We start from the raw sequence: 18,674 nt of genomic DNA on the forward strand, positions 1-18,674 counted from the left end.
AATTTTAACCTTTCTTAAATTGTGACACTTATATTTTAAAAGATATTTTGGTCATTTAACAAATCCTCATTCAATATTCTCTCTCTTTAACATTTGTGCTTCTTTAATCTTTAATTCATCACATCAATTCTAACATTTCTTAAATTGTGACACCTATATAGTGAAAAGATATTTTCATCATTTATCAAATCTTCACTCAACCTTTTTTTCTCTTCTTTCTTTTCAAAACTTCTCTCTCTTTGTGTTAACTATCTTGATTTATTCAATCTTTAACTTATCAAAAATACAATTCTAAATTTTCTTAAATTGTGACACATACTAGAAGGATATTTTAGATTATTTATCAAATCTCCACTCAACTTTTTCTTCTTTTTAAAACTTTTCTCTCTCTCTCTCTCTCTCTCTATCTATCTTTATTTTTGTTTTCTTTTTCTTTTTTTACTCTTTGTTTCTTTTTAAGTTTTCTTCTTTAAATTATGACACATATACATTAGGATATTTTTGTCATGTTCATTAAAAAATTTCTCTCTTTTTTCCATATTTTTCTCTTTCTTTTCAAAACTTTTCTCTCTCTCTCTCTCTAACATTTGTTTCCTTCTTCTTTTTCTCTTTTTGCATTTTCTTTCTTAAATTATGACACCTATACATTGAAAAAGATATTATAATCATTTATCAAATATTCACTTAATATTTTTCTCTCTTTTTAAAACTTTTCTTTCTCTCTCTTTAATGTTTGTTTCCTCCTCTTTTTTTTTCTTTACATGTTTTTTTGTTTCTTTATGCTTTCCTTGTTTACGTTTTATTTCTTAAATTATGACACATATGTATTGAAAGGATGTTTTGGTCATTTATCAAATCTTCACTCAACATTTTCTATCTCTTTCTTTTTCAAATTTTTCTATTTCTTTTTCTCTTTTAAAACTTTTCTCTCTCTCTCTCTCTTTCAAATTTGTTTACTTTTTTTTCTTAACATGTTTTTTTTTCCTTTAAATTTTCTTTCTTAAATTGTGACACTTATACATTGGAAGAATATCTTGGTCATTTATCAAAACTCAACATTGTGACTCAATAATATTTTTTTTACTTTTAAATTTTATAAATTTATTTTAATTTATTTAGAAATTGTTTAAAAAACTTTGTTGAATGATTTTTATTTGAGATTGAAATATTTATGGTAAAAATTAATTAGGGTAATTAGTAAATTTATTTATTCAAAAATAATATTATATTTTTTTTAATAATTTCATATACAAAAATTAGTTAATTAATATTTATATGATAAAAAAAATTATATAAATATATAATAAGATATATTTTAAATTATTTATTAAATATATTTCTATCACATAATATTTTTAAATTAATTAATTAATAATATTGTAAATTAAATTAGTTTTCATTTTTTATGATAGAGACAGTAAATTTCCTTCACAGGAAATAATTTTGTTTAAGTAGATATAAGGGACATAACTCTTTTTCTGAATATATATTTAAATATCATTTGTTAATATTTTTATTACAAAATAATATTTTTTGACTCTATGATTAATGAAATCATAAATTATTTTTTTATTAATATTTATATAATTATTTATATATTTGTTACATAATCTTTTGACTCTATGATAATAACATCACAAATGAATTTTTTATTGATCAGTAATTAAATATTAATGTTAAGCATTTTTTAACATAAATATAAAATAAATTAAGTTATCAAATATTCATAAAATAGTTTTATATAATTTCATCAATAATATCATAAATTAATTTAGTTCTGTCTTTTTTTTTAGACGCTATAAATATCACTAAAAGGAGACAATCATACTAGAAACCTATAATATTAGATGTTTCCTTATCACATAATATAAACAGGAAACATGTAATAGGAGAATTATAATAACTCATACCCATGTTCAAACAACTAATAAATAATTAAACTTATAATGACATTTTTGCCTGGTGACATTTGATAAAAAAAATACTTATTTATATCTATATATATACACACTATTTTTAAAATTTAATTTCATGTTGATTTCCTTTTAAATTCAAAAATATAAATATATTTTTCTATTGTTTGATTATATTCAAATATTTGATTTTTCTTATATGTTTTTTGGTTTATTTTTAAACAAATAATAAATTATTTAAAACAAACATGAATACGAATACGACGCCACGGCTAACTAACTAGTTTAAGATAAAAGTAAAAAATCTCAATACAGAATTAGATTGTTAAAATTAAAATATACCAAGCTATATGTATTTATTTTATAAAATAATACACGTAGTTTTTATCATGTGTGCGTGCGAACTTTTCTTATTGTATCAATAAGATATATAAACATAAATCATAAATGGTCAAAATTAAATTATTTGGTAATCACATAATTACTTAAAAAACCATACATTTATTTTTTATCTTACCCATTTAATTTTTACATTTTTCACCAACAAACGTTTTCCCGTGGTTAACTTTCGGTTTTTTTTTTGTAAATCATACATTACGATCAGTATCGACAAATACACCTTTGTACAACATATGTACATTCCTACGAAGTTTGATCCTATCCTTTCATCTACTTTAGCTATTATTATTGATCGATAACTCAGGAAATTGGTAACTGCATCATTCAGCATCAAACATCTCATTTTCCAAATTAAATGCAAGCCTCAGGTTAAAGCCGATAATAGAAGCTGAGCTAGCTTAATTTAAAAAATCAAACTGCATGAGCAATAGAAATTATAAGCAACTCTTTGGTTATAAAAAGTAATGCACGATGGCAGACTGCCAGTTTCATCGTGTAGATTTCAAAGCACCACAACCTGCACTTGTATCCTCCATTGACCGATGCAAGAGCACATCCATAGTTTGATCTCAAGATACAAGTTGGAGTTGGCAATCCACCTAAAACAATCCATAGTTTGATCTCAAGATACAAGTTGGAGTCCACCTAAAACAAATAAATTTGCAACATGCTTGTGATTCATCTAAAAGGTAATTAGAGAGCGTTGATCCCATTTCCACAGAAAATCATCAAATATCATAAAGATCAATATACTATACTTCGACACAAGACAAAATTGTTCTGTAAAGATGATATAACAAAACAAATGAACTGAATCATACAATCATGTAGCCGTCAAACGGCAGTTTCAGATGATACTGAATCATACCAGAAATGCATATGAAATAAAAGTATGAGGGTAATTTTCCGTTGGAATATTCAAGGCAATTTGAAATAGCATCACTAAAAATTAGGGTCATTCCCCTAGTGAATAAAAAAATATCTTAATAAACATCACAAAAATCCTTAGCAACCAATGAGGGGAACTCAGGCAAATTTAGAGGGGGAGGGGGGGGGGGGAATTGCCTGTAATGCAATGCAGAGCCAAAAATGTACTCACCCCTAGATACACCTAGTGGAATTTAATTTCCCCGGCAGCAACATTTTTTAATCCAATATTACATACTGCTGGCATGAAGACAGTCTGCAGCAGAAACAAAAACAATAGAATCATAACAAGGCCATCCACCTCAACACCAAGAGTTGCAATAAACATTTGAATGAAAGGACATACACACAATTAAGAAGACAGAAGACACCTGAATATTGGCTCTGAAGAAGACAAGAGTTCCAATAAACATCAAAACACAGGGAAAAGACACAATACCTAGTTCCTCCCATTAGTGATTGACAAGATCTTTCTCAGCCTAGCAACCATAGGAAGAGGTGTAAGCAATAATTAGTACAAGAGAACGGCCAAGATAGAACAGCAGCCCACGAAATATACACAGTACACAACAATATAAAGACTTGGGCTGTTGGGCATCCCATGGCACAATCTTTTGAACCATAATTATAGTTAAATTGAAGAGCTCAGGCAATCTATCTATTTGATTATTTTAAGCACACACGAGAAAGCTGACTAAACTATATAAAGACTTGGGCTGTTGGGCATCCCATGGCACAATCTTTTGAACCATAATTATAGTTAAATTGAAGAGCTCAGGCAATCTATCTATTTGATTATTTTAAGCACACACGAGAAAGCTGACTAAACTATAAATAAAAAGGGTGGTGGTTCATGTGCAACACAAACATACAAGACGAGAATGAGACAGTAGGAGGAGAAAATAATTGAGTAATCAAGTATCTTACAAAAGCTGGCATAATTCTTTCCCCGCTTTGGAGAATGAAGAAAAAAAGTTAGTAATTGATGTTAAATGTTTCTAGTAGGACATAGAAAATGGATATGTATGCTTGTCATCACTAGAACAATGCTAAGCTGTACAAATAGAAGAAATTGATAAGGTCATTTAATGTCTTGCCCTATAGAAACCCCTTTAATAAAAATGGGTTAAAGGTTTTCAATCTTCAAAGGTATAAACCTCAATGAAACATGATATATTAAACGACAGATGAATGCAACCTGCTGTCATCTTCAAACCTGCCAATGCCCATCACTCTGAATATCTAACCGATATTTGCAACAAGTCTGTTTATAGAGGTAGTGAGGCCTGTTTACTGGCAATCTACCATCAGTATTCAGTATGCTGTTCAAGGTTGCTAGGACAAGCTGACAAGGAATTTCCTTAGAAGCTGCTTGATTTGAATCGATCAAGTTTTGTTTGTCTTTTTAATTGTACCTTCTAGATCATTTAAACAGGCAGATTGAGGTGCTCATATGAGAACATGCCCAAGGCCACCAAAACTGAGAACTGAAGTAGGAAGAACCAGAATTTGGCAACTCTTAACAAAGACGTACAACAAAGTACAGACTATTCCATCCAAAGAACATTAAGATTTCATGTCTGGTTTTGTTGTCATGTGTCTCTCAATCAATACATCCACAAAGGAGCGAATCTGCATGTTGGACATCCAACGAAAGTCAGTGAGAAAGTATGTAACTAAAGAGAATGTTAGAAGCACATGAGTCTCCAATAGCCTAACAACCATTAAAAAAATTAAATAAATGATCAAGGGCATGTTTGTTTCCTATTTTTTAAAACTATTTGTTTTTAAAAACCAAAAATAATATAACAAAAAAATAGCAGTAGTTTTTGAAAACTATATTAAAAAATAATCTCTTTTTTTCAGTTTTCAAAATAAAAAAATCAGAACATCTCTAAGTTGTTTTTGTTTTCTACTTTCAGTTTTCTATTACTCATTCTCCCTTATATTATACTGTTCCCTCTTCTTCCTCCACCCCACTCTCTAAACACCCCCTAACCTTTGCAGCTAACCCCACCCCACCCCTCGAGAAGCTGGTGTTTAATCAGTATATCATGCCAATTGCCAACTTAACTACGTAAGTAACATAAATAACATTTACTAGAAGAATATATTTTGCAGAAGTGAGATATGATTAGTGGATTGAACTATGTCATGGAAAGTAACAGAAAATGACCTTATTCTTTCGCTTAAAATCTAGAAACTCACGAACAGTCATGGCTTTTTCTGCATCTGTGGCTTGCTCCATGACCTGAAACTTGTACACAGAAAGTTACAAAAAGGATGAACAACATATTTCACTCAAGATGATATTCTAGATCAGTTATTCCCTATAACTTCCTACCTAATAGAGATCACAGTAAAACTTTCTTAATTTAACAAATAGAAAGTGTTAGAATGTATGGAAATATTCAAAAATATCTTTTCATATCCGACCAAACCTTAGATTATCCTCTAGAATTAATTTCTCTGTTTCATTATCATAGGATTAATTACTGTATTTCTTTACCTTATGATGATTTGTTTTCCTAATTAGTTAGGATTAAGATTAGTGTAACCAACTTTTAAGTTTTATGAATATATCAGACATATCAATAATACATCTCAGTTAATATCAAATAGCATTTCATTCACTTTTATCTCTCTTCCTCCCTCTATACATAAAACAACATAATTTTAACAGAAAGAAGCAAAGTGAAGGATAAAAATTACCTTTGTTTCACTTTTCTTCATTATAGCCTTGTATCCATCCTTGTCTAGTTTCCTTGCCTTATACAAGGGCATAAGTAGTGATGCAACATAGTCCACAACAGCCTGTTTAATATGATCTGCTCCTCGTGAATGACCTTTTTGAGCCTCCTTATTTACAGTAACCTGTGAAATAGAGCTCTCATTTGCAATACCATCACGCTTCCAGCTGGGTAACTTCGAACAGGCATTTGAATCCTCTTCATCCTTCAAATCAATAGATGGGTTGGAAAAATAAGAATCAGCTGCAGCTGCTTGAGATTGCCATCTCTCTATGGCATGATGGTCTTTAATTGCAATACCACCAGCTGTGTCAATCCAAGCTTTTGTATATATACTGCTGTCCCCAGCAACACTTTCTCCTGAGTGCTCTCTGAAATTCAAATGGCTGGCAATCTCATTTGAATGACTCCTCTGTGAAAGGTTATCAACTGGCATTCTGGAATTATCAAGGTTGACACAAGCAGCAGAGAAATCAACAGACCAGTCCCTGACCCTGCAATTCCTAGAATCAATCTCTGAAATACAATCTTGCCTTCCATAAACACCACCAGGCCATCTTTTTCTACTATCACACTCGTCATTTTGTGAAGGCTGTTCACGTCTAGCAAATTTGTGGAATGAGGGTATCTTTGGAAGCTGTAACAGGGTATTACATCTGGCTTCTGCAGAGGCATATGCCTGCAAAGAAGCAACATTGAATCTTTAATGAACATGGCAACCAAAAAGCGAAAGGAATCATAGGATATATTAAGAGGTAATACAATAATCTATGCATATTTTGACATCAGACATACAATTAACATTATATAAATACATATGTATCTATACCCAGTCACAAACATGTGAAAACATCAATTAACATATTAAATAAAGCTCAATTTATCCTAGTGTATTAATGCATAACACATGTTCAGTAAGCATCTAGCAAGTGCCAAATAAAAAAAAATTGTCCTAAAAAGAATTATATAGAGGTGTTGAAGTGACACATGAATGCCACATCAGGTGTTTAACACACAAGTTGCAAGTGGAAATGGCTCCTCCCTTGAAGGTTTAGTGCTGCATTGAGCGAGATCTATGGAGAAAACAATGCAAGAATAGACAAACCAGAAAGGATTTTCAGGAAAAAGGATCACACACTGCATGTATTAACCAGGCAAGAGGGAGGAAGTTACAAATAAAACGACAACAAAATCAATCAACGAAGCATGAGGCAGTCATCTGGAAATTTTCACGAAGGAATCAGAGACGCGTATAACAAGCCAATTTGAGGTGGCAAAATGAGTAATCCAACTCTTGAGGACCAATGGATCTGTCTGGGTACAAGCATAAGCTATTAGAATAAATTTACAGCTGATTTGCCAACTATTCACCAACCAAACAATTTTAATTTAATCCGGTAAAGACATACAAGCCATAAGAGTTTATGATACAACAACAGTACACCAAGGAAAACTTATTTTGGACTTCTTTCCTCCTTAAAAGCAGAAGCTATGGTAAACATGATCATACAAAAGCTCTTAAAAAAGGAGTTTTTTCCTTAATAAGAGAACATTATGAAAAAGAGCTTTTAGATATGTTGATATTTAGGAGTTTCTCATTCTCATTCTCCTTCTCCTCCATTCCAAATTCTAACACCAAGAACACACTACCCAAGAATTTTCAAGTTAAAACTACCTCCTTCTCCTCCATATTTATGACTTAAATATGCTTAGTCCATATAAAATGAGCATGTTTTGATTTTGGTACCCATACAATTGTTTATTTGTTTTCATCACTCAAATTTAAAATTATTGATTTCAATTCCTATAAAATGAGCGAATTTTTTGTTTTGGTCCCAGTAAAATAATATTTTTTTAGCCCTCCAAAATCTGAAATCACTACTACATTTGGTCCCTAAAGTTCATTTTAAGGTAGATAAATAACATTTGTTTTAGGGATTTTGAAAAGTTTTGAAGGTATCACAAACACTAACGAGTGTTACCTGGGATGGTCACTTGACCTTCTGCTAAACACATAAGCTGTTAACGAGTGTCACATAATCGTAGGGACCAAAGAAATTTTATCTTTTAGAGGGATGAAAACCAAAGGAAAATTTTTATAAGAAATAAAATCAAACCTCGATAATTTTAAAAAGACTAAAACATTTAAGTCAAAAACTATATTACCAATCTGTTTTAACTTTAATTTTATTGTTTTATTTTTAACTTTAAGTAGTTTCTATGATCCAAAAGCCAAGCCAAATGTTATCCAAGTATATGTCTCTACAATTAGGGCTAGCAATAAACAAGCAGGTTCACAAGTTGCTCAAAGCTAAAGTCTCAATGAGCCAGGGTTGTGAATCAAATGAGTTGAACTTGAGCTGGACAATCTGATTTATTCAATATACAAGCTGAAGTGAATTAAATTAAAATTTAATACATAATAAACAACCTTATTAAGGTAAATTTGACCATAGGCTCATAAATCATATGTAATTCTTTAAAACCTAATATCAAATATAAGTTGTAAAAGGAAGGGAACTAGAAGCTAAAGAACTGAGCTAAAAGATTTGCAACCCTTGTTTGAGTCAAACTCAAGCCAAGAAAATTGGCTTACATTCACTCATACCAAGCAAATTTGAATCCCAGCAAGACACTTTTACAGCACAATCACATTATAATTTACTGCACCCAAAACCTCGTCATATTATGAAATCTAGCAAAATGATATAAGGGATAGTGATCAAACAATTTAGCTTATAACTATCAACTGATCTTCAGAAGCACCATAACAATAGATTCATGACAATAAAACTAAAGTTCCAAGGGAAACAAACCTCAGCAGCAGCAAGAGCTTTAGCTCGGGCAGCTTCTGCAGCAGCTATAGCAGCCTGTTCTTCTTCAGATATAGTGCAGAGGTTATCCTCCTTCTCAGCAACTACTGTGTCTATTGAACCTTTAGACCTGGAAGAACTGACCTCGTGCCTTGAGTCATATGCTGCTGGTTGTCTTCCTTGTTTGCTGTGCAATTTCTTCACATGTGCAGTGGAAGGTGAATTGCTTCCAGCAGAGGTGGGATTCAGCAAGCCTCCTTTATTCTCAATGGTACCATGATATGTGCCCAGAGGTGGCTTTCCCAAGGCTGAATCTTTTACAGATTTTCTCTTTGATAAATCTACAGCAGATGTTTGTCTTGATATCTTCAATCCACCATTAGAAGCTTTTCCCTTACGGAAAACTTCAAGCCATACATTGACCAACTGACTTGCTATAGCACGAATATCACGGCTAGTATGTACACAAACTTTTTCCTTCACGGTTTTCCCCATTCCTACACCCAATAATAAAAAAGATAAACACAAATACAAGGGAAACTGGAGACATCATATTTTTGTGTGACTCCATCCCAACACAATCATCTACAGGAGCATAATATATCTTGCCGTTGATAATTCATAGTTCCATTAGGCTAATTGTGTGATAGGAATTGATAATAGTAAGAAAAGACACAAACTAGGTTTGACATCAATCTAAACATATATCTCATAAAATGATACCAGAAAAAATTTTCTCAAACTTTTTCCGTCACGGTTTTCCCCATTCCCACACCCAATAATAAAAAAGATAAACACAAATACAAGGGAAACTGTAGACATCGTATTTCTGTGTGACTCCATCCCAACACAATCATCTACATGAGCACAATATATCTTCCCGTTGATAATTCATAGTTCCATTAGGCTAATTGTGTGATAGGAGTGATAATAGTAAGAAAAGACACAAACTAGGTTTGACATCAATCTAAACATATATCTCATAAAATGGTTACCAGAAGAATTATTCTAATCTCACCCAAACCAAGTCTCAACCAATCAACCATTTATTTCTCCCTCAAAAGTGTTAGATGAGATACAGCACAAAAATAAATACTCCCTCCATTCCTATATATAAGATCCAATTACCTAATTCATCAAGATTAAGAAAAGAGGTTAATTTAGTTGATGGTAATTAATTTGTCTTAAATTTATAACTTTTTTCAAAACTATCCTTGTCATTAATACTTCTCTCTCTTCTAATTGTTTGTCAATAAATTTTCTCTCATCTTATAATGAGGGATATTTCTAGTCTAAAAATAATTAATGCAAGAAACATTATAGATTGGGCCTTATAAAAAGGAACAAGCACCCATTCAAACTTGGGTCTTATAAATAGGAACAGAGGAAGTAAATAAACTTGCATGCATAGACTAATATAAATTCATGCAATAAATAAATTACAAATTAATATATAAATAAATAAAATAGCTACCTGATAATCGTACAGCAAGAAGATCAGTCGAAACACGGACAAGAAGACGCAAACAGTGCCTCAAGAGTTGGGTACCATCCTTCCCCATTGAGTCCTACATTGAGATGTGAATCATGAAGTCCATAATCTAAGAAATTCCATAACCATAAGATCAATAACATGTATATGGTTTAGCTTAAATTTGGGGAAACAATGGCTTACTATTTCTTCAAAATAAGTTGAACCAAACACACTTAGTTTGGAAGTACTATATATCAAAAATATATTACACAATAGTTTGGAAATAATGCATCAAGTGATAAAATAATACCAGTATCCATGAATTGAGAATGGCTAGCCCCTCTTTACTTCCAGCAAAAGACTTCAAGTTTCCAACAGGAAGAGTTAGCAATTGTTTGGCCACATGTAAGCGCCCAGCAGTGGTTTTCGTATTAAAGAACATTTCCCTTAACAAAGCTTCCCGGGTTAAAATGTGAGCACCATCTAAAGAGTTCTTGTACATTATGTTAGAAAGCTCTAATGCATCAAGTCTCTTTATTATATCCCTAACTTCATCCCTTTCAGTGTCTAACTGTCCCCGAGCAGCTTCCAATGCCTCCACCTCTGCAATATAATCATTCCCACTGCTCAATATGTCAATCATGCGAACAGCCTCTCGTAGTCCACTCATCATTGCACCACCGACAGTATCTGGGTGCTCTTTGCATGTTGCTTCACCAGCAAAAAACAAGCAGTTATCAACTGGTCTCCCTATTATATCATAGTCTTCTCCAGATGCTCCAACAGCAACGTAAGAATAAGAACCATAACTAAAAGGATCCCTACCCCAATCAGTCACAACGTAGGCAACAGGATCAGGAACTGAGTCCTCCCCAAAAAGTTTACGGAGAACCTTCAATGCATGGTTAACATGATCAGAAGAGCTCAAACTTTGACCATCTATGGCTGCCTTACCAACCACTAATGCTATAAGAACAGGAGCCCCAACTGTTCTCCTGACATTCCAGAACATAAAGCAGTGACCTCTACTGCTTCTCTCCTCAGCCGTTGCTCCAAAGTAGTCCACAGCATCATCCCAAAATACACTAGGAAATTCCAAAACCACTTTATTTAGAACTCCATAACCAAGACGCTGAACAGAAGAACATTTCCACTGTGGCAAAGGTGGGGAGAACTGTATAGTTTCAGCCTTCAAACAGCCAAGTGGAACAGTCACAAGGACAGCATCGCCAAAGAACTCATTGCCATTTTCCGTAGAAACTTTGACTTTATTACTCTGGCCAGGTTCCTTGATACCATATGACACATTTGTTACAACATGGTTCAAGTGAACTGTCAGTCCTTCTCCCAGAGACTCAACAACAGAGCTGTAACCCCCTTTAATCATACAATGAGCTCCCCCAAAACCTCCATACACATCATCTTGATTCCAGTAGGGAAGAGAAACATCCTTAAGCAAAGCAGCACAACCATACTCCAAATGAGCAAAGTGCCAATCCATAACCCTCCTTTCCTGAGGGCTCAAAATCTCCTCACCAAGTTTTTTTTCCAGAGTACTATCCTTTTTGGAATCAAATGGACTATCTGCAGAATTATTTTGTTCAGTTTCTTCACTACTTTCAGAGCGTGCCATACGGCGAATCTTAAGAGCGTATTCTAAACCATCTTCAAGAGACATTCTCATTGCTTGTTCCCCTTTCTGAGCAACAACCAATACCATGTCATCAATAAGACTATTATACTCAGCTTCCAATGCTTCATCCATATCTGCAGGAACTTTTTGTCCTGTCACTATGTCGTAAAGAGGGCAATCACTGTTCAACACTGTCAACTCAAGACCCAACTGAGCACAAATCAATGAGGAAGGATCTGGTCTTCTCTCAGTGGCCACATCAGCCTCAACACCAGTTATAATGCTAGCACCAAGATCAACAGGGACAGAAAGTGACAAATGATCAGTAAATACACGACCTCCTATCCTACTCCTAGCCTCAAGCACAAAAACAGAAAATCCTTGACGTTCTAAGTGGCGAGCAGCAGTTAGCCCAGCAGGACCAGCTCCAATGACAATTACTCTCTTCCTAGGATCTAAATCAGACTGCAGATGATAACCTACCCGAGCATCTAAGGCAGATTTTATGCAGGTAGAGTCATTGCTTTTCTCTTTAGCTACCAGAGAAATCAATCTGCAATCAGGAAAGTTGGAAGAAGGAACAGAACTGTCATTTCCCTGGTAATCATTTTTTTTTCTTTCTACCTGTTGTGTCATGTTTGATAAATCCGTCTTCATTTCATTAGCATGCCTCATGCCTTCTGCGGCTTCAAGTGTTAGGTCATCACCATCCTTTGTTAGACCATTGTTAATCTCATTGGAAGTATCTGACATTTTGGTCTGACCAACAAGAAAGGAAACTCCATCTTCAGAGTCAGCCATTGAAGCTGCGAGACTTTCCTCAAAACCTTTTTCTTTTACCAGTTTATAACAATGCCTTGCATTACTTCCAACATTCTCCTTCTGAGAGGCAATTCCAACATTTATATAACCCTGCCAAAATGATCTTATCATTTTAAAGTTTCAATTTTACCAGCAAATAAGCACTAATATGCTTTTTTTTCAGCCAATAAGTATATTTTAAAGAAAAAGCTCAATTAGCCTATGTTTAGTAACAAACTATTTTCAGGAAATAACCATTTTTTTCTTTCAAAAACTCTCAAAAAGCTAACCAAATAAAAGTGATTATTTCACTAAAATAAGCTGAACCAAACACACTAAATATGCATCCATATATTCTTGTAGTGAACATGCAAAGGAAACGAAAACTGATGGCTAAACAACATAATGAACAAACTTACATATTGATCGAGAAATGCATAGACCTCCCTAATAAGAGAAGAACGAGGACTTCCATCCTCAGAATGAGTATCACTAACTCCACATTCAGCAAGAGGCAAAATACGTGTGACATCTCTGTTCCAAAGACTTAAAATCTGATTTCTGCAATGCATTAAATTAAATGACGTGAAACTCATTACAACAGGCTACCTAGTTTCAAAAAAGTGTAACAAAGTGGTGTTGAACAATCCAAGAGTACTCCTCTCAGCATGATATTCCCTTGAGAAGTTTAGAGTACTCGTTTATGGCAAAGTGTCCCTACAGCTCAAATATCATATACTACTTGAATGAAAGAAATTCAATATTATATAATAATAAAAAATTCTCAAGTGTTTACACCGAAGGCCTATTTAATGACCCAACATTACCAAACACCCTGATAAGTTATTCCTATTCTAAGCAAGAATAAGAAAATCTAAAACAAAATAAAATCCCTAAATAACATAAAATGATTACAAAAAGATCCTAATTAAAAACCAAAAATAAAATAATGAAACTAAATAGTTCAATTTGTATCACAAGTCATCATGTTTGGGCTAAAATCTTATTAGAAAAAAACAGAAGCCCATTATACAGCATATCCCAGATTGGAAGTTTAAAAAATAAGATAGCACCCAAGAAGCTGCTGCAATATCCTCATTGGAGTTTATAACAACACTTTACAGATTTTTAAAAGGGATTCTGAAGCATAAAACAATAGGAGGAAAAAAAAAACTAAATTCCATCACGTAAAGAAGAAATCAGTAGATAGCATCTTGTCAAGAAATAGAGTGATGATGATAGTATTATATTGTATAACTAGTAAAATATTAAACAAAATTATAGCCAACTTCTGAATATAACAAATTACAGTAGATAAGGGTAGAAGATTGTGTATCACAATAGAAGTATCCCCACTGACAATCCTGCAAGCAAATTGTCTTGAAAATGTAGAAGAAATAGTGATGAAAAAGTCTACTTAAATTTGTCTATGAAAAGCTATTGCAAATAAACTTTTAAAGGAGATAGTAGAAGAGAGAGGGAGGGCGATGTGATGGCCTATATGCAATAAAAATATTATAAAGAGGAACTCACAACCACATAATATACAACTATCATTAATTTCCATGTAAACATAAAGAAGGGGAGAAAAATTCAGTCCAATATAGGAAGTAGGCATTGTAATTTTTTCCAGTTCTGAGCAAATACAGGAGGAAGGCCCTTGACCAGAAAAATATAACAAACAAATATCAAATTCAGAAACAGGCAATGACCAAAGAGGAGGAAAAAATTGAACCAACAGGCATCTAACCAAATGTATGTGTTTATTTTTTCCCTTGAGTTTCTTTTCAAATGACCACTAACAAGTTGTTCAGCTCCCAATTATACATGTGAATCATTACCCAGAAACATAGCAACATACAGCAAGAGTTTATATCTAATTTTCATGTTTAAGAAATTAAAATAAATAACACATTTGATCATCAGTCACAAAGAATCGAAAACAATTCTATGTATTCCAAGCACAAGAAACCAAAAACCCAAAATATTGAAGAAAGAAACATCTATGCTGCAAAAGGAAAACTGCAACCTTTTTTAACACTTGGAAAAAAAAAACAATTGCAAGCAAATGCAAAGACCTGTTTGAAAACTTAACTACCTGCAATCCAAATATTCCTTGAGACCACCTTTACGCTTCAAGACTTCCTTAAACTTTATTTTCTCAATTGGACCAGCTTTACGGGCTTTCAGCCCAGCTGATACTGCTACTACTGCAACATTTTCAGAGTCTTCACCAGTATTCAAAGAGGAATCATGCTTCAATCTTGATCTAAGAGTGCGGTCACCATCTGTCATAACTTGACTTTCATTTAGAGCTTGATCATCAATTAAAATTTCCCAATCAGCATCCCCCTCATATGTCATGTCACCATGCTTACGCATTTTGGTCTTTCGCACCGCCCGTGGGATGCTTGATATCTTACCCTCATTATCAGCAAAATCAGATACAGGGGCCCGGTATTCAGCAGAGTTCCCATTTTCATCTGGAATAGAAGACTGAAGAGAGGATCCATCAGATTGAATTGGATCTAACACTGAGCTACATTTTAGAATTGAAGCAGTTGAGTCTTTTGGAATATTGCAACCTTCTAGAGGTTTCTCTGGGTGATTTGAGTGGGCAGTCAATTCAGCTTCATTGGCTTCGTTAGACACCATAGAAGATAAACTACCACTGACAGTTACATTATTTCTTTTAGGTGAAAAACCTGAAACAAAATCTTGCACTTCGGCCTTTGTATCTAAACTACTATAATCACAGAAATTTCTATCAGAAACGAACTCGGTTTCTGATTTTCCACCTCCGTCTACTTCCATATGACATCCAGATAAATCCAGAGCTCCATTCCATGAGGATTCCTGGAAAACTTTTCTAGCAACCATATTATTATTCTCATTCAATATAGTTTCAGCTGATTTAATCAAGGGTTCAGTGTGGCAAGAAGTTAAGACATTTTCTTTCCCAGCAAAAGTAGAAACATCAGGTTCTGAAGCACTGTTGCACACTTTTGCTGGTTCAACCGTCAATCTGTTTTCGGACTCTCCTGCCTCAGTAAATCCTCTTTCGCCCTCCCCCACTTTTGAGAGAGAGATAGTATCAACTATTTCATCATGCGACGTGGTAGATAAATTTTTTAAAGCATCACTGAGAGCACTTTCCTGCAATCCAACCTTTTGGTCAGAATGACAAGAAATATCTTCAACTTGTACACAAGACAATTGCTGCATATCTCCATGGCAGACATTGTTCGACTGAGACGGTCCATCTGGAATGTCCAAATCGCAATGGCCCTTCACAGCTTCCTCTTGAAAACAGTCATCACCACACTTCTGATCATCCACCACAGATGCAACAACCCGTTCAGACGCTTGAGGCAAGAGTTCCACAGACTCAACATTCCCCCCAACCAATTTCGAGCCAGAAGCAGATCCAGATCTACTTTCAACCCCAGAATCCACAGCTTCCACAAAACCTTCACTATCTACATTCTGAATCCCCTTTTTCTGCCTCGAACCCTGGCTACGAGATTTCCTAGAAGAACTAGACTGTGCCTTATTGAAAATCACGGGCAACAAATCCTCCATGTGTTGTTGATCAGTGCAATCTTGCATCTGCATGTCCTCATCACCCCACACCAAGGGCACGGGCGCCACGCCTTTCTCATCCTTACCTTTAGGTCCCAAAGCAACCAAATCTTCATCAGACACATGCAAAGCAGGAATTGCTCCTCCTCTTGTGACCCCAGATCCCTGATCTCTCTTAGGACCCTTCAGCCTCTTCCTAAAGCTAGCCAAGGTATCATTATCATCCATACCCCCCAAATCCTCTTTCTCCCTAACAACAGCAGCATCACTACTGCCGCCACCACTACCCTTCTTCTTGGACCTCTTCAACTTAAACATTGACCCAATGGGCTCGTCGTCGTCGGAGTCGAAACCAATTTCCTTCTTGGATCGCTTCTTCTTTGTCCCAGACCTAATATTCTCCCCCTCCATTTCTGCAACCCTAGGTTTTTTTACCCACACACAACAATCTCGGAACGATTCTTTTTTATGCAGTCGCTTTCTTCCACTTCTCCATAACCAGATTAACAACAACCCTCGCGCTCTTCAATGAAAATATAATCGAAATCCTAAATTGAACACAAAACAAATAATATTGTATTATAGTGAGTGAAGAACCAAAAGCTGAATAAGAAAAAACGATAAGAAAACACACGCACGCACACTTAATAAGAAGATATTTAGATGGGTAAAGGTAAATGTATATAAATAAATGTATAAAATAGGGAAAATTAGTGGGATTGTGGAACCTGCGTTCTGCAATTGGTGTTGTGTTCTGTGTTGAATCCTTAGAAAGAGAAAGATAGAGAGAGAGTGAAGTGCGTGCGCACGGTAACAAGAAGTAACGGCTTCTTCTCACGGCTAGGGAAACGTTCGCCCTATACCTGAACCGCGACCACCGAGGGAGGACAATAATAAGATTGGAACAAACAAATTATGTCGTTTGTATTAAACTAAACTTTATTTTAAAAATATAAATATCAAAAGACTTAAGTATGACAATTTTTTATGTTTCACTCATTAGTCTCTCATTTTGAATTGATGATATGCATTAACACGTATTTAAATTAAAGTCATATTATTATTTATTATTTTATTTATTTAAAAAATCTAATTATTATATTTTATTAACTAATGAAATTATAAAAAAGATCATCATGGCTCAATTTGTTGTTTCTAATTATCTTTTCGTTTTTCTTTCTACCCCCACTCTCTTTATAAATCAAGACAATCTCTTCCTCCAAGCCAAACTACAACTCTCCAACCCCAAAAATGCTCTCTCCGATCAAGACAATTAAAAGATTTTTAATTGTCATATATAATAATAATAAATTTAAAAGATGAGTAATAATATAAAAGATATTAATAAATTTTTTATTCTAACACTAATAATATATACAAATTAAACCTAAAAATATTCTGTTCATGTTAAATCGGGACAAAGAAATTGAAAATTTAAAACCATTTAGCTAAGAACTAAGGAGTGAGGACACCTTTAACTCACAAGATATGACACAAGTGACCAATAACTTAAGCTCTTTAATTATACAATGGAGTTTGATTCATAACTGTGTAAAAAAAAAAATACTTGCACATCTTCAACTTTGGTATTCTTTTTCCTTGGATAATTAGTGTCATGATTTTTAACTATGAGAGTATTTTACTTTTTGTGAGAAAAAAAAATGAGTAAAAAAATATTTGAGTAACAATTAAAAACATTTTCATGTATTGTGATATATTTTAATGTAAAACTTTAATGTTTAAAATAAGTTTTATAAAAAAGAATTTCATAAAAAATAAAAAAAAATATACTCTATCTTTTAACTTAATTTGGTGTTAAAAAAACTTAATTTGGTGTAGTATATTTATCAACGAGAGTTGTTTTTGCCCGGTGACCCAAAATGTTGTTCTCTATCCAAATTTTGGCTCAAATAGCTTGATTCCTGACAAATTATTTTATTATTATTATAAGATTAACAATATTAGTTACCGACTCACTAAATGTGATAAAATTAGGGGGCGAACGAGATGAGTTGATTCAAGTTTAGGAAATTTTTATATCCAAACTGATAAAGCAAACTATATTGAACCATCTTAACCACATTTAGGTTGAAATAGATAGGGTCATCAAGTCACCTAATAAATCATAGAAACATGAAAAAGGGAAATTGTAATAAAATGAAGTAATTAATAATATAAAAAATAAAATCATAGAATTATACAACATATAAATTATAAAATTACACGACCTAAAACTATAGAATTATAAATATTTAAAAAAAAACTAAAATAGTATGGGTCCAAGTTAGTTTTATATGCTTAATTTCGATACCCAAATTGATGACATTGAATTTGTCTTTTTAAGATGAGTTAGGCTTATCAATTACTTAAGTATAACTAGAC

The 18,674-nt window shown here is 33.4% G+C and overlaps 1 protein-coding gene across 11 annotated transcripts; it reads right to left on the minus strand.

Annotated features, from left to right (window-relative positions):
- Positions 1–2,576: 2,576 nt before the first annotated feature.
- LOC114393313 (lysine-specific histone demethylase 1 homolog 3-like) lies at positions 2,577–17,197 on the minus strand. 11 transcript variants are annotated; one of them, XR_003662536.1, is made up of 12 exons: positions 17,021–17,197; positions 14,809–16,840; positions 13,130–13,271; positions 10,587–12,821; positions 10,277–10,370; positions 8,806–9,299; positions 5,952–6,668; positions 5,416–5,490; positions 4,438–4,871; positions 3,679–3,718; positions 3,412–3,495; positions 2,577–2,911 (listed from the first exon to the last, which is right to left on the minus strand). XR_003662536.1 is itself a non-coding variant. In XM_028354603.1 (9 exons), the coding sequence occupies exons 2-9, from the start codon at positions 16,701–16,703 to the stop codon at positions 4,806–4,808; spliced, it is 5,718 nt and encodes a 1,905-aa protein (XP_028210404.1). In that variant the 5' UTR covers positions 16,704–16,840; positions 17,021–17,197; the 3' UTR covers positions 4,122–4,805. The 11 variants fall into 11 exon arrangements, 1 of the variants encoding a protein (XP_028210404.1); XR_003662531.1 differs by having other exon boundaries at positions 2,577–2,957; XR_003662534.1 differs by having other exon boundaries at positions 3,611–3,718.
- Positions 17,198–18,674: the final 1,477 nt, after the last annotated feature.

Source organism: Glycine soja, chromosome 17 (genome assembly GCF_004193775.1).
Source record: "Glycine soja cultivar W05 chromosome 17, ASM419377v2, whole genome shotgun sequence".
Taxonomy (NCBI): Eukaryota; Viridiplantae; Streptophyta; class Magnoliopsida; order Fabales; family Fabaceae; genus Glycine; species Glycine soja.